At 41.2% G+C, this 17617-nt stretch overlaps 1 protein-coding gene across 1 annotated transcript in view; it reads left to right on the top strand.

Annotated features, from left to right (window-relative positions):
• LOC132157469 (dystonin-like) overlaps positions 1-17617 on the top strand; it is a 199244-nt gene that overhangs the window by 135006 nt on the left and 46621 nt on the right. Inside the window, exons 52-62 of the mRNA XM_059566826.1 lie at positions 3218-3535; positions 3958-4124; positions 4424-4580; positions 5535-5661; positions 5810-5866; positions 5967-6202; positions 6361-6490; positions 6670-6869; positions 7844-8339; positions 9476-10944; positions 17195-17356. Of these exons, the coding sequence (XP_059422809.1) occupies positions 3218-3535; positions 3958-4124; positions 4424-4580; positions 5535-5661; positions 5810-5866; positions 5967-6202; positions 6361-6490; positions 6670-6869; positions 7844-8339; positions 9476-10944; positions 17195-17356 (3519 nt within the window). The remainder of the gene's footprint in view (positions 1-3217; positions 3536-3957; positions 4125-4423; positions 4581-5534; positions 5662-5809; positions 5867-5966; positions 6203-6360; positions 6491-6669; positions 6870-7843; positions 8340-9475; positions 10945-17194; positions 17357-17617) is intronic.

The raw sequence follows: 17617 nt of genomic DNA, 5'->3' as shown, positions 1-17617 counted from the left end.
GCATCTTTCACATATTTGAACCCTTTCCAGCAGTGACTGTATTATTTTGAGATACATCTTTTCACACTGAGGACAATTGAGGCACTCAAACACAACTATTAAAAAAGGTTCAAACGTTCACTGATGCTCTAGAAGGAAACAAAATGCATTGAGAGCTGGGGGATGGATTTCAAAATCATACAGTCACTGCTGGAAAGGGTTCAAATATGCGAAGATGCTGGAAAACTGAAGAATCTGCAGGACCTTAAAGATTTTTCTGAAGAACAGTTCTCAGTTTAACTGTTCAGAACAAACAAGAAACTCATGCACAACCATCACAAAACAGAAAGACAGTCGTGGATCATCCAGGTAACAGTACACAGTATTAAGAACAAACTTCTGAAAGGGGTTATTTTGATAATTTCCGCAATTTTATGTTGTGGACTAAATGTAAACTGTCTCAGGTTACGTATGTAACCATAGTTCCCTGAGTAGGGAACGAGACACAGCGTCCTCTAGCGGTCGCTTTGGGGAACACTTCGTCGTGACCCGTGTCTGAAGCATACATTGACAAAACACCAACTTGTTGGCCGGCGGCAACCTCCGACGTCACTACCAGCGCGACTATAAATAAGCACCGGGAGAGCACGTCATTATCTTCTTTGTCTGAAGCTTGTGTCCGAAGCATGGCAGGGAGCTAGAGGACGCAGTGTCTCGTTCCCTACTAAGGAAACTATGATTATATACGTAACCTGAGACAGTTCCCTTTCGAGGGAACTTTGAATTGCGTACTCTAGGGGTCGCTTTGGGGAACAGTATACCCACGCTGCCATGCTGAGGGGAGTGCAGGCCAGAATCATGGCGAGCACTAAGTACCAACTCTACCATTTCCATGGGAGTTGCCCCTGGGATGTTTAGACGGCTGTCTGTGACAGTACCCCTTACGGCCAAAAGGCCTAAGCTGCATACTCAACTTAATTGTTAGGGCCTCGGCCCAGGGTAGAGCTGAAGGTTTGGAATCAGGAAAGATTCTTTTAAAGGGATACGGCTAAGAACCTAGCATTTCTACCAAGTCTTGCCTGTCACACAGGGGCTACCGCTAGCTTACGCATAAGCTTGCTGAAAGAGCTGTCTCGACAGTTCTCTAGTAGCAACACCCTGTTTAGATAGGTATCCGAGGATACATAGGTGGAGTGGTGCCCAAGATGAACGAGGCTTTTACCAACTCAAGAAAGGACACGAGGCAACCGCGCGAAGCCCTCAATATATAGGATTTTAGAAAGAACGCAGAATACTAGCGTGCGAACTTACCACAGTGTGGATTTCAGAAAGTGTTCTAAGGAGGGGCTCTCGTGGCACTCTGATAGAGCAGCTCATAGATGGAATGTTGCATCTCAAAACAGTATGATTGAGAGTCATCAACTCAATCTATGGAAACAATACTGGAGCGCTCTGGGGAACAACAGAGAACTCATATGAGAGGAGAACTCTGAACTCAGAGTAGCGTGCTCATAGGCGACCATTTTTTGGAAAAAGGGGAGCGCTGCTAAATTACCAAGAGAATCACCCAAATAGCCCTTCGTGTTGAGGGAAGCGATGCTTGAGGTGTATAAATAAATACACACTGGCTGAATGGAGCCCAAGGAACCAAGGTCTAATCATCTCAAGAAAGGGAACAAAGCGGAGCGCGTAACCCTTATCGTACAAGACGTCAGAAAGTTTGCAGAGTCTTGCGTGCAAACTTACCACTTGTGGATTTTTAGAAAGTGCGCAAAGTGTTCACGTGCACACTGACCACCATGTGGTTTTGAGAAAGTACACAAAGCTTAGAATGTGTACTTAAAGGTTCCTAAGCATCGCAGAGGCGCTGAATCTCACGGGAGAGGCAAGCTCAATTTTACAAACCTCGGGCGAGGGGAACATCACCTGAGGCAGCATATACAAGATGACTTCTGTAACTGCCACCTCCACTTCCCGCTAGATGCGACAGCACCCCTAAGCAGCCAGGAGACCATGGAGCTGGTGGTTACAGGGGAATTAGGAAGGGGAGGACAAAAGCAGAAGTTAACTCTCTGAAGTCGATTAACACATAAACACATTATGAGGCTATTTTCTCCTGATAACCTCTTAGACTCCAGAGGGTTAAAAATCCCCAAAGGGAACGAGTAGATACCTCGGTATCACTCCGATTCGGACGAGAACGCTGCCTCGTCTAGATCATACCCCTTAGGTTCTGCTTACCTCCTTGTGACCCATGATTCCTCTAACCCCTGCCCGCAGGTGGGGGAGGAGTGCGAGTTGCGACACTAGCCTTCTGTGCCCATCTTTGATCCTCAGATCGAGACAGGCCAGGGCCCCAAAGTTGTTCGGGCTCAGACCTGGACTTTCGTGGAACGAAGGATCTGAAAGCAGCAGAGGGCACCTTCGTCTCCCTGAATTTCTCAAATCGCCGTCTCAATGGAAATACCGAAAAGTTCAGAAGGCGAAACATGAGCATCAAGAAGAAAGCATTTTCTTTCCTCCCAATGTCTGCCAGGTTCATCCACAGATGGATGCGAGAAGAAAACGGCATCTTTCATTTCTTTTTAATCTCTGTATGGAGATCATGCAGAAATGAAAGGCTCACCTGAGCTGGAGGGCTATGGTCAAAAGGTAATTTTCGCTCAATAACCTCCAACAGCTCTACATACCCAGGGCAGGAGAATTGAGAAGGCTCAGTCTCAGCTTCTTTACCATCCTCAAATATCTCCTGCTTTTCCCAGGTAAAAACCCAGCAGAGCTCTATCCTCATTCATACAGATCCACCTGTATTCTCACGAGCTCATTCTCTTCCATGCCTCAGTGCGGACAGTTCCTGAACCGCGGGAAGCAGATGGCCTCCTTTTTTCCCCCCTTTTCTTTCAGAAGAGAGACAAACGAGAGCGGAGCTTTTTCCATTGAAAGAACGCTCACAGTGCACGCAGATTGCCTCCTCAAAGACTCTCTTATTTTGTTAAAATTATTCACATTTTCACAGATTCTGCAAGGGTTTCCCAAACTTTCGCATGCCACTGTAAGATGACTTGAATTCAAAATTGACCAGTGCCAGTCAGAGATAGTGTCTGGGAAAATATTTGTATTTTTTTCTGTCATTACGTTTGGTGCAGAACTTACAGACTTCACCTTTAATTAACACACCACAAAAAGAAAAAAGAAAACCTTAAAAAATGGGAAAACAATGCATGTCCATTTCTTTCAGGCTCTGGAGCAGGACATGTCCAGCAGGCAGAGCAGCATCTTGGCCATGAAGGCAAAGGTGAAGAAGTTTGTGGGGGGTGCTGAGCCGGCCGCTGGCGCCCTCCTCCAGACGAAGATGGAGGGCTTGTCCCAGCGGTTTACTGATGCCTCTGAGCGGCACAAGCAGAAGGTGGCTCAAATGGAAGAGCTCCGAGACAAGGTGGAGCAGTTTGAGAAGACATCTGAGAAGGTCCTGCAGTTTGTGCTGAAGAGCTCCCAGGCTCTCTCAGAGTCAGATGGGCCAGGAAAGAACGTCACTGAGCTCTCCCAACTTCTCCAGGTGTGCTGCTCACTCTCTGCTAAACCCAGTGAACTACATATTTTAATTGGGCTATTATGCTTTTGGTTCATGTCTGTTAGCGTTGAGGTCAAAATCTATACTGAATGCCCTATGTGTCATCCAAAAAGCTGACAAAATTGGCCTATAGTAGATATGAACTCTAAAACGTACAGTCTTTTTCTTCTAAGAATGCAGACTAAAGAGTATGATGACTCATTTCAGGGTGAATGCCATTTTTTTTTCAAAGAAATGCTCTAGCTTGAAAATATCAATACATAATAACATCCTCCAATGAATAGCAATAGCAAATACATACAAAAACGGCTGTGAAGTTATTACAAAAAAAAAACAAAAACAAATGGACAGCAAGACAACCTGTCTATGATCACATCTTGAAGTTCTAATAAAATCTTTATTTGTAGGACACAAATGCAGAGTTAGCCGAGCACACAAAGGACATGGAAACGCTCCAGAAACTGACCGAGGAACTCAGCAAGCTTGGTCCAGAAGGAAGCACAGCTCTTCTTCAGAGCAAGATGCAGAACATCTCTGACAGCTTTAATGCTTTTAAGGAGACAATTACTGATAAGTAAGTGATTATTAAGTAACAGCACTTAGCATAAAACAATACTTAGAATAAAAACACAGACTATGCCTTAAATTATGATATTGTCTCATTCCAGTGTGTCCCATTATTTTTTATATACTTCTCTTGGCTCTGACATATGTCTCTGTTATTTAATTGGCTAAAGTAATGCTAGAACTGTTGTAGAATTAAAACCATGTGCTGTAATGGAACAGTATTACAAGAAATATTAGTTAACGCTTTTTCCAGATGTCAGACTTTTTAATAAAACTCTATATGCATATGTATCCTATGTATTTCAGAAAAGAGGAGGTTTCATCTTGCCAGAAGCAGCTACAGGAGTTCAGAGCTGCCGCAGGGGTGTTAATGAAATGGCTGGAGGAGACAAAAGAGCAAGTGCCAGAGCTTCAGCCCAACTGCAGTGAACAGGGCCTGGGAACAGACCTGCAGCAAATCACTGTGAGTGATGGATCAAACTTTTCACCTCTTATTGTGGGACCACAATAGAACGATGATGTAAATGAACAGAAAATAGCTAGAAGAAGACACATATCTCACTGTGTATGGCTGATTCTTTATTTAGGGGCACTTTAAAATACTTAAAAAATCTACAGGTTTACTGCATGTCCTTGAATGGATTTTGGGAATGGAATGTAAACTGACATGAACTTGTGATATATTGTTTGATAGGGAGTTTTGGATGAGTTAGGTAAGCTGTGCACTTGCTAATAAGTTAGTTAGCAGTCAGTTAAAAATCAATCTATTCAAATAATGTATTAATTTTTAATAAATGTTTGTTTCTAAATTGCAATTCTCAAATACTAAAGGGTTTTGTAATAACATATTCTTAAATGAATGTCATTTATTATGTTCAAACCCTCCTTCTGTTGGCCAGACAGAAAAGTCTCATTTCCATAACAACCACATTTTTAATAATTATTTTATAAAATGACAAACAAAAGCATTATTTTCTAGCGGTAGGGTTAGAAAAATTATTAAGCGTTGCATTTAAGTACTTTTTATTGTCTAAATTATGATAGAAGACATGTTTGTCTGGAAAAAACGCTAAAATAGAATTATTCCAGCAAACATTCTATCACACTGATCAGCACTCATAAGAATTGAAAAAAAAAAAATTAAGAATTTTAAAATCTTTTTCCATCCTTCAGAATAATTTTGTCCCTCGTAAAATCCTGTTTAGGAGCTGGCAGGTTTATTTGAAGGAGGATAATCAGTAGATCATGTATTTGCACACATTTCTGTTTCTCCAGCGTACTCTCACTGCTCACCATTCAAGAAGGTGTGTGTCCTGTTCCAAAGGTCACTGGAAAATGATGAAAATGTCAAAATGTCTCTTATCTCTATATAGATTTGAAAGTTTTTAAATGACATTTTCTGGTCTGTTGTCCACAGGGCTTATTGGACGAATGGACAATCAAAGCTCCTGCAGTCCAGGATATAAATAGCCAAGGATCTGCTCTGTGTAGCCTAATCAGTGTTTTGACATCACCGGCCAAAGCCAAGATACATCACAACTCAGGTATTGCCAAGGAATATTTTAAGATTTCACATGTCTCAGTTCTACATGATCACTCACTAATTCTGTCTAGAATTAAAGGCAAACAGATGGCTTGTCTTCTCTCTCTCTCTCTCTCTCTCTCTCTCGCTCTCTCTCTCGCTCTCTTTAGGATCAGCTGTCAGTAACGGTTCTGGTACAGGCAGCCATTCTTATCTAACAAACCAAGGTGAAAGCTCATACCAATTACTAATACTGTGGTCAGTTTAAATTTAGGCTATTATGCCTATTTGTATAAAACTATAAGCATGTACTTAATTTGCCATTAGAGTTGATGCTGGTACAGCAGAACATGTCCTCCATTAACAACGATTACAAACATCTGGGGGAGCTCCTGAAGGCCAGGTCCTCTGAGCTCAGCGCTTTGTTGAAGAGAGTTCAAGGCGTCCATGATCAGGCTGAGTCTTTACGTCAGTGGATGGAAGACACAAAGAAGACAGCAGCATCATTGAGTAACCATCCATCTGGGAAATATGCAGTAAAATCACAGATAGAGCAACAGAAGGTACAATACATACATTACTGTGGATTATTTGAAGGTGGTTGCCAGGTTGTTTTGGGAATGTATTAAATGAATCCCATAAAACCTTGACAGTATGTCATCATATGATGATTCTTTAAGCTATAAGCATTGAATAGCTGATTATTATGTCTGTCTCACAGGTCTTTGAAGATAATATGAAACAAAAGCAAGTGCAGCTCCAGCAGCTCAGGGAGAATCTGCTCAGCTTAATCGAGGAACACCCTGATTCACCCGAGGCAGAAAAGTGGAAGCACATGCTGGCACAGATAGGTATGCATCCATCTCATCCAAAACCAATCATCTACTTTGAACTGTGTGCATGGCCAGGTGCAGATTCACACACTGTGAGCTGAAGTGAAGCTCCTGTGAAAGCTCAAGCTCTGAATCAGATAATCGGCTAAAGTGATGCTGGGAGTGATAAAATGATGTGTGTTATGCTCCACACACAGATGCAGGATGGGAGGAGGTCAAGGGCACACTGGAGATCCAGAAACAGCACCTGGAGGAGTCGTCTCGCATGCTGGAGCTCTTCCAGACGACCCAGCCGCAGCTCTCGCAGTGGCTGCAGGAGAAGGAGTTGATGATGGGCGTCCTGGGGCCTCTGTCCGTGGACCCAAACATGCTTAACACACAAAAGCAGCAAGTCCAGGTACTGGTTGATATATGATCAAATATCAGAGGCTATATGAGGTTAAACGAGTAGTAATCGGAAGAAAGACAAATAAAATAAACTATAAATTGTAAATAAACTAAAGATACATAAGCTATACATTTTTCAGGTACAATAAATTAAATAGTTAAATGTGAAAAAAAGTCTGCGTAGGGTTCTTTCTTAAATGTACTTCGATCACTGTTAAAGCTGCTAAAGTTATTCAGTCAAGAGCAGTGAGGGAAATGATGTTTTTTTGTTTTTCAAAGGCTTTTTTGCAAGAATGTCCCAAGCTTTTTCTCATTCATGCATGTTTCATTATCCTTCTATAACAAAAGAACAGAAGTATTGTCTGCACACTGATATTGACTGATTTTGACCATCAGGTCTGTGTCAGGCACCTGTCGAAACATTGCAATAAATACTTCCTATAGATCAGTTATATCAGTGTGCAGACAATACATTTGTTCTTTTGTTATAGTTTGACTTTTTTGTCCTGCACCTGAGCCCTGTGTGGGTTTGTGGGATGTGCACAACTATTTTTTATACTTTGGTTCATTATCTCTCTAAAAATAGTCCGTAGCATTAAGTGTTCTTGTGTTATTTACATAGTACACAATACAGCAAAGCCAATATGCAAGTAATATGCATGCTAATAAGCAACTTGTTAATAGTGAGAATTGAACCCTAAACTAAAGCTTTACAATGCTTTTTTGCTTGTATGTAGAGCTTTGTAGACCTTGGTAGCACAATGAATACCTGTATGTCTTTTATTGTACAGTTAAGAGCAGTGTAAACATTCTGCTAAAGACTTTTGTGTTTCATGGAAGAAAGCCAAACCAGTTTGGAATGATGACAGTATTTTTCTTTTTGAGAGAACTGTCCTATTTTGTTACAAAAGATTTTGAATGCAACTGAAGTTTACTAATCCCTAATGCCTATTACTTAATGGCATATGTTGTTTCTTTGATTAGATTCTCCTCAAGGAGTTCGACAGCCGCAAGCCTCAGTATGAGAAGTTAACCGAGGCGGCCACAGCCATCGCTAGTGCGTCAGAGCAGCAGGATCCTACCGTAGAGCTGGTTAAAGAACAGCTGGCATCTGTTTCCCAGAAGTGGCAGGCCCTGACTGGTCAGCTGTCTCAGAGACATGCTCTAATTGAGCAGGTTGTCAGTAAAACCACTAAATTCCAGGAGCTCTTACGAAGCCTCAGTAAAAGTGCCACCTGCCTGGAAACTGAACTTAATAACCAGCAGGCCCTGAGCACCCAACCTGAAGAAGTCAAGAAGCAGATTGAAGCCACTAATACAATCCTGGCTCAGCTACGAGAGGAGAAGAAGAGGCTGAAGGAGGCAGAAACTGTCTGCTCTGAGCTCTCTGTCATGGTGACTGAAGAGTATCTCAGAGCAGACTTGACAAAACAGCTTGAGGGCATCACTAAACCATTTAGACAACTTGAGGACAAAGCAGGTATTGTCGTTTACTTCAGAAACTCATCTGCAACATCACAGAATATCTTTATTTACTATTTGCACATTGCCAAAAGCGGTGCAGACATCCTCAGAATTTGAATATCCCCTTTTATATAAAGTCATATGCATCCTCTGACCTGTGTGTTCATTTAGCAAGTATTTATCAAGTATCACTTGATTTATTTAATTTAATACAGTTTTGTAAGATTAGTTGATCCCCCCCGAAATCGGTTTTAAAAATGCAAAAAAAAACCAGATTCCATCTGTACCTCAAGTGTCAAATATTATCCGACTGTGACAACCAAATGGTGGCAAGACATGCTTGGTTTTTATTTATGTCGCATAGTGTTTAGTGTTCCCACAAACTGCACATACTGTAGCTCTATAGCAAACTTCGGCCATGTTTCAATTGGTTGTGATTTTTGCTTTTAGGTAGGGCTGCATGATTATGACAAAAATCGTAATTGTTGATTATTTCCTTGAAATTTTTATTGCAATTATTAATTACGATTATCACAATTTACATTGAATGTTGTTTATACCTTTGTTAAATGCAACTGCATGACATATTTTTATATGAAAATAAACATGTTGAAAACACAAGCTTATAGTGCTTTTCTAAAGTATCAAATGTCAACTAAATATTGGATTGGTTTCTTCTTTCAATTACAAAAAAGTTAAATATGAATGGTATTATAATGTTATACTAAAACTAAAATTAAAATAATGGGAAAAACCCTTAAGCTAACATGTAGAAGAAGAAAAAAAACATCTTAAGCATGCAGAATAAAGTAAGTGGACTTAAAACGATTAATTGCTGATTTGAACGACTACGTAATTGTGGCATCCATAATTGTAATCGCATGATAGGTAAAAATTGATAGCCTGAATGCACTGTAAGTCGCTTTGGATAAAAGCGTCTGCAAAATGCATAAATTTAATTTAATTTAATTTAATTTAATTGTGATTAGAAATTCAATTAGTTGTGCAGCCCTACTTTCAGGCATAGCAGAAAAACTGCTTGGCGTTTGAGACTTGTCATGTGATGCCACCCTCGGACACAGTATTACAGAATTTTGACAACTGTTGAGACTTCTTATCTAACATTCTTATATTTTACCTTGTGTCCACCAGGAAAGCGGATTGAGCAGCTCAACTCAGCCTTCGCCAGCTCCCAGCAGTTCCATCAGACATCGAAGGACTTCCAAGCCTGGCTGAATCAGACTCTGCAGGAGCAGTGTACGCCACAGCTCATCTCTGCTAATGCAGAGAAATTAAAACAGAGTCTCAAGGAGAACAGTTCTGTCCAAAAGGCCATTAGTGAGCACGAAGAACCCTATAACACCACCGTTAAAGAGGGAGAAGCTCTTCTCCAGAGCACAGAGGGGGCAGAAAAGGTGGCCCTTCAGGGACAGCTCTCTGCTCTAAGGTCCAATTGGGACGATGTGAAGAAAAATAATGCTGCGCAAACAGAAAAGCTTCAGGGGGCCTTGCAGAGGGCACAGAAGTACAAGGAACATTCTGAGAATCTGAGCTCATGGTTGCAAGAGTGTGAAGACAGGGAGAAGAAAGTGAAGCTCAGCGTTAGCTCGGTGGAGATCGAGGGATCCCTCTCGCAGTTGAAGGCCATCCAGAAAGACGTTGACAAGCACAGAGGGCAAGTTGTGATGATGAACACAGCTGCAGACAGCCTCCTGGAGGTAGTCACCTCAGATGGTGATTCGGTTAGGGAGGAGATGGCAACAATTGCTAAAAGAGTGGATAAGCTGACAGAAGATTTAACGCTTAAAAGAGAATCATTAGAAAATATCTCACAGAAGCTAAAAGAGTTCAACGACTTACAGAAAGAAGCCAAAGGGCAGCTGGAGGCTGCCAGGAAACAGCTCGATTCTCACTCGGATTTGGGTGTCCAGGCCTACAGCAGCAAGAACTTTACCAACATGAAGGCTCAGCAGAACAGTTTAGAGGGTGTCCACAACCAGATTGGGCATCTCAAAAATCTGGCAAAAAGTCTTGTGGTAGATGCCTCTGAGGTGGAAGGTGTGACAGACCTTCTTCTTCAGGCAGACAGCTTGGAAAAAGACCACATGTCAATTAGCCAAAAGGTAGAGGATGCCTGCTCCACCTTGGAGAACAAACTCCAGGGCATTGGAAAATTCCAGAACAGCATTCGTGAAATGTTTGCGAACTTCACAGACCTGGATGATGAGTTCGATGGGATGGCTCCTGTAGGCAGGGATCTTGACACTTTATGGGATCAGGAAAGCACTATCAAAGACTTTGTTGCTAGACTTCAGAATCTGATGACCAGCACGGCCAATGGCAGAGATAGTTGCAAGAAGATGTTGGAGTCAGAAGCCTCACCAGATCTCCTGGGTCTGAAGAGAGACTTGGAAACCCTGGACAAGCAGTGTGGAAAGCTGATGGACCGAGCCACGGGTAGAAGAGAAGAGGTTAAGGAGACCCTTAGTCATCTGGAGGAGTTCTACAGCAAGACACAAGAGTTTACTCACAAACTGAGCAGTGCCGAAGAACAAGAGGAGTCCCAAGGGTCTGTTGGATTGGAAACAGAAGTCATTAACCAACAACTGGAGGACTTCAAGGTAAACTTAAGATTCATTACATGTCTCACCTTGTTCTGTTCCCCTTCTAGAAGATCCATAGTCACTGACATTTTAAAGGATTTTAAAGGATTGATATACTGCGGTTTATGTTGTTTTTGATCTGTTAGCCACGTGTTAGACCTACTCTAGAAAGTTCAGTATGTCCGTGAGCATCTGGTGCTGACAAAAGAGCGTCAGCTGATGGGGCATTGTTACAAATGTGCGGTGAGACAGCTGGGGGCCAGTGGGGTGCCGTGTATCGTAGCGGCCCAGTGAAAGGTAGCGGGGTCTGACTTCTGCTCCTTGCCCTGTTAGCTATGCTAGAGCAGGCTTCTCCATTCAACTGCAAACAATAGGCTTTTAAGCTCTCTTAGTTTTAGTTGCTAATTCAATTTTTCTGAATTTAGACCTGCTATATGTAAAGATTAAATTATTGTGCAAAATATTAGAAAACCGATTATGCTACATTAACAAATCTGTTCAGCCTTTTTAATTTAGAGCGTGTGGTTGCATGTACTGCATATTTATGTTTCTATCAGAATCTTTAAATCAATGTTCTGGGTTTAATATAGCACAATATAACCACAATTAAGTTACCACAAAAAATAATTTCTTAACAATAAATAAATAACTTGACAGCTATATACTCATAGCAGAAGTGTGTATTGCACAACAATTTCTGTTTGTCTCACTGTAGTGATTTTTGTTTTGACAAACTGAGAGGAAATTTGAAATGATTTTTTTTTGTGCCACAGATGCAAACGATAGAGACCGATTATAAATTAACCAGCAATATTTTTAGAGAAGTTGACCTCATCTCTCAAAAATTACATATTTGTCTTGGTCAGTTTGGATTCTTGGACCTTTTTTTACTCAGTATTTCAAGTGGTACATAATTTGGAAAAGTATGCTGCTGCAGGAATTTCTGGATTGTTCAGATGCTCGAACATGTAACGTATTCTCCCAAATATTGGAGCAATGTGTTCTTTCTTTTCTTTTGTTATGACAACGCAGTGTGTTTCTTAACATAAACAAAAGACCTGGAGTAGATTTCTCTTTCTTGTTATAGTCTAATTACTACTAAAGCAAATCAAAGCAAATATTAGAAATTGTAGTTTTATTACAGTGATGATAGAAGAAGACAACAATGTGATATTTACAATATCAGTCCTGGTTAAAAGTGGGATAAAACATCTTTCAGAAAGCCTTTAAAGGCTGGAAGCTGAAGGAAGCTTTACCTATATTTGGATATGCATATGAATCAAACATGGAGATCCCAGTGCTATGATAAAGCATCAGCTGCCGCTGTTCGGTCGATCATGAAGCCCCTTGTTGTTCAGGCTCCCCCATTCTTTTTGTTCTTTTCAATGTCTGAATGGGTGATCACAGCTACGTCAGCTGCTGCTGGAAAATCAGCTTTGTTCTCACTGATACAGCCATGAAACTCAACAAAATGACCCAGATCATGAAACACAAAGACAGGCAGATTTTCAAGACAGAAACTGAATCAGTTTTTTTAAGAATATCCGTGTGTCTGTATCTTTTTTTCTCCAACTCAATAAACCTAATATATAAGGACTTCGGAAATCAACCCACAACACCCTGACATTGTGACGGGGAGGTTTACACTTGCAGGAGATGTTTGGAAATTTAGTCTTCTTTTCCACTACTTAGACATGACATGGCATTCCTGTGAACCTGTGGGAATTTCTGGCTCTTGAATCACAGTTATTTGTAATTCCATAGGTGATGATGGGAAAAGGGTGTATGTGAGCCCCCAGTGTTGAGCTGACTCACCGTACAAACACCCTCCTCCAGCACAGCACTAGATCTTATGCACATTGTTGCATTATGATGAATTTGTTATTTCACTGCTATCATGTTTCCTGGGACACTGACAAAGAGAGATCGTTTTTGGCACAATAGATCTCAGCCCTCAAGTGCCAGAGGAATATACTCTTAGATTTTTATTTTTTTTCAATGAAACCTTTGTTCTCATCTAAATAATAGTTCTGCGTTTCAGTGCCTGTGGGTATTGTTTGTGTGAATGGTGAGGGATTTTGTTGACAGAGATTTGTTTTTTTGGATGGGGAACCTCCCTGCCCTGTTTCTGTGCACAGACAGGCATTGTTCTCCATCATGTCTGGTTTTAATTGAATGGTTTCATGCATTTAATATCAGGTCAGATAATTTGTACATCCACATTTAAAAGGCTAGCTTGCAAGTTTTTGCTCTGTGCAAATGATTGGTCAAAACTCCAAGGGCCACAGACTTCTGTGGAAATTGTTTGTAAAGTCATGCTTATGTAAATTGTCACTTTTTACATAAGGATGGATTTATAAACAAATTGCACAGAAATTCTGCTTGTTTTTATAAATAAAGCCACAAAATCAAGCAGTTGTAAAGCACAGCAAATTGTCAAGTTCATCCAAATAAATGGCGTCATAGAAAGATAAATCCCTTTTATTTGCTTCATGAGACGTCTATGTGGCGTCAACAGCAGTAAACACGTCTCAGAGACATTAGAGACTTGGACCTTCTAACTATAAAAAAAAATGTTCTGCCTTTCTTAATTCTCAGCCTGGATTATTTCAAAACACCCCTGTTTAAATCCCACACCTATCTTTTACCTCTTCACTTCTTCCAGTTTTCTGATTTCCTCTTTTTTTCTAACACAAAACGTTTGTGTACTGATTACCAGAAACCTACACACTGTACTCCCTACACTTTTGGCAGCAATGCTGAAATGTCACAGATGATGACATATATTTACTTTTATATATCAGGACATATTTATGTGATTCTGTCACATGTGAAACCTCTAATCTAGGTGATCCATATCCTAGATTATTATATGTATTATTACATGATATGTGTTACATTTTACACACACACATATATATATATATGTGATTAATCACGATTAATCGATTGAAAGCACTAATATATATATATATATATATATATATATATATATATATATATATATATATATATATATATAATTAAGCTGGATGTTTAACTGGGTTAATTTTGATTAACGTCATATAGTACTGAGCTAATGCTCAAAATAAAAATAAAAATATATAAAAAAAACTTGGTACCTATGTAGGGCCCAGCAAAATTGAGTATATATACTGTGAGATTCACTTTTAAGGGAACTAGAATGTAGCCGGAGATTATCTGACAAGTAAAGTTGTCAAGTACCAGAAACCAAACTGCATTCTTTATTCATTCTACCCTTCAATCCATGCTTCTCCCACCTTGTCCACTTGCCATAAAAAAAAGACCTGTCATGCCCTTGGCACAGGTTACGGTGTTTCATTTCCCCCATCAAGTTCCTCCCTCAGCATTCTTCTGTAATAATGAGACACTACAGGCTCTTCCGTGGCTCCAAAACACCAGGCAGAGAGGAGGAGATACAAGGGACGAAGAGGGCAAGAGAGCAGAAAGCATATCTATTTCTGCCTTGTGTGATGTCATCTGAGAGAGTGCCGGTCGCTTTTGTAGCTTTGCTTTTTTCTCTCTCTCTGCCCTCCCCTGACAAGAGGAGGAGAGCTGCTGTCAGAGCTGAAGCACACTAAGAACTTAAGTCAAATGGGACATGGAGACAGAAGGGGAGAATTAAAAGAGGGTCAAGCGTCTACCAATCAGAATGATCCGGCCAACGCACAAATGGAGCTGTGGCAGATGTTGCCTGAATAATGTGAGGGGGGCGGGGCCTTGAGCCCTGTGCCAGGAGGGTGTCTGTCATTGCCGGTTGGACCACAAGAGAAGCAGGAGCTGCTTTTTGTTTCTCCTGGAGCTTGTGGCTTTGTTTTCCCAGATTTGAGGATTTGTATCAGGATATGCCAGCATTATGCATACGAGATACCTCTGTGTGGATAACTGTACGGGATTTCTCAGGAAATTCTAAAATTCCTTTTTTTACACTGGATGACGTCCCTGATGGACTTATAAAGAACTAAGGAAACAAGCAACAATGACAAGTTGTGACAATGGGGAGAAATGCAAAGCTGCAGGATTGTCATTTTGGAAAAGGATGTATAAGAGGAAGAAGTGATGTATATTAGAAATAACAAAAAAAAAGAAAGAAAATGATTTCATTAACTTTATTTTCACCACCTCTATAAAATAAATAAATAGTGTTTTTGTGGTATTGTAATTTTAGGTTTTAAACAGTCTATTCATGCACATATTCTTAAAAAAATCTTTACGGCTGTATTTATTCCATTATGTCTTCTTTAGCCTGAAGTGTTTCCTAGTGATTTGCAAAAGTAAAGACCCCTATAGCTTTTTAAAAGTTTCTTTGATGTTTTCATGTCTGTTAAGGGTCGTTGCACTGAAAAGCTTTACCTCATTGTTATAAGCCATTTGTAAGTGATTGTCATAATGGGCAAACCACTGAGTAGACCAGACTGTTTGCGGCAGAACCCTTCTTGTGTGGGCAAAGGAGAGGAGGAGGACCTCAACATCGATGACTGTTACGTTCCCCAGAGGTCCATTTATGACACAGTGCGTCTGAACGAGCAAATCGACACAGGCTCTAAGGGCAGCCTGGCCTCAAGGCACTTAGTTGGCACTTTACCATATAGCCATCGCAACCTGGACATAAGCACACTCTGTGGGAACGGCGTCTTGGCCTCCTCCAGTGCCTTTGAGCTCCGCAGTAGGGAGGGGGTGCATTTGGATGAGCGGGTCATGTTCGATGGCTTGAAGCTTAATGGAGATATTATCCGTGGTGCAGACACCATGCTGTGTAAGCCACAGCCAGAAAGCGAGAAAATCGAGCCTGCTCAGCACCGCCGTTCCTGGCGGGCCTTCGCCCCCGCAAACCTCAGCGAGTACGGCAGCTGCAGTGGAACGCTGTGCAATGACGGAACGGCCCAACACGGGTTGGGTCGAGGAGGAAGAGGAAGCAGTATGACGAACTCTCTTACCTCAGAAGGTGACTCGGGTCTGTGTAGTCCCACTGTGGAGAGAGAACAGCGAAACGCACGAGCCCAGAGGCAACCTGGGCCTGGCACAAGAAGCCTTTCTTCTGTTGAGGGGGTGCAAGTATCTGGCAACCTCAAGCCTGGGTGTTCCCTCAGCTCCGGTCAGGAAGAGTTCCCCTTCTCCCCAATGAGAGACAGATTACCCACTCCGCTGTATTACACAGATGCATCTATGCTTGGAAGCCAACAACGTAATAATACCTACAACTCAGACCTCAGTTTGGGTCAGCGCACTGCTTCCAATAGCGATTGTCCAGATATAAATGTCAGGACACTGGCAGAGTCAAGTAGTAAATCACACAACTCCACAACATTCTCAGGATATGAGGAATTACCCACAGCTGAACTTCTTGAAGACGCTTGTTTGCAGAATGACTGTGAGCTCCTCTGTGTTTTGGTGACAGAACCAAAGACTCTTCCACATCGCCGGCAGAATCTAGAACAACATGTAACCAAGGACGAAAAGTGTTATGAATGCGAGCAAAAAGTTACAGACTCCAAAATGGCAGACTTAGAGGATTTCTTGTTGTTAGTTGAAAGAGAGGCAGGCTTCTCCAATGGAAGAAAACAAGTGGACGATGAAGACATAGAGAGTTTATTAACATCAATAGCCGAATGTTCGAAGATGGAACTTGTGGCTTTGCCTTCCACTCAGGTACCCCAAAATAGCCGGTGAATGTTGTTCGTTTGATTAGTTTTTCCTGGGAGGCTGGCTAGTGCCATTCAGACTTTATCAGATTAGGAGAAAGCTGAATTAGGTTTATCGTGATTGCTGGTCAGTGATTGTGCACAGCTGGCTGTAACTGAGCCACAGTCTCTCACAACAACCAGTTGACTCACGTTAGAGTACACATATTGCCATTTCAGTGGAAGAGCATCACCTTATAAGGCTGCTGGCCTCAACATATCTAGTTATCCTGCTGAAAAGACCAACAAAGCTGGCCTCTAGCATATGTTTTGGATGTTGGTCCCCTTAATAGGATTGTAGTACCAGCTACTGTGTGCTAAATTTATTTATTTAGTAGCTTGGTCCTCTTACTGGATCTCAACAAGCCTTCTGCTATCTGCTAATGAATTTTAAGAGAAACATCTTAGACAAATTTGATTCTTAACTAAGAACCAATGCTGAAAACTAAATGAAATGTTCTTAGCTTTGGAAGAGTGACTTCAATGATTGCTTGAATATTGTGACGATTGAATGGCATACATTTTCCTATGGGTTTTCAGTGTTGTTCTGTATTTATCACATACAGGTTTTCCAAAGGGACGTCACTGAGTCGCTGCAGAGCCAATTGCAGGAGTTGAACATTCTGGGCCAGGCACTGATCCAAAATGCCACCAAAGGCACAAACTTGATAAAACTTGATCAGGATCTAGAGGAGGTCAACACCAGATGGAACACCCTCAACAAAAAAGTAAGACCCAGACTTGATCTAGTTTCAAAAACGGTTTACAATTCAGTTGAAGAGGTGCAATATCATGTATGAATCGTTTGATTTCTTTGTCCACTGCACTCTGGAATGCTCATAATTTTTTTATAACAATCATAATGTTTGCCAGTGTTGGTGAGTAACTACCCAATTGTGATGTTATTACCTTTTCAGTAGTTAAGTAATAGTCTGTAAAATAGTGTAGCGTTTCCAATATTGAACTTTTATTACAAAAAGTGGTGTAGT

This window comes from Carassius carassius, chromosome 14, assembly GCF_963082965.1.
Source record: "Carassius carassius chromosome 14, fCarCar2.1, whole genome shotgun sequence".
In the NCBI taxonomy this organism is placed as follows: domain Eukaryota; kingdom Metazoa; phylum Chordata; class Actinopteri; order Cypriniformes; family Cyprinidae; genus Carassius; species Carassius carassius.
Note: the sequence above shows the minus strand (reverse complement) of the source record. Positions and strands in the feature narration are given on the sequence as shown.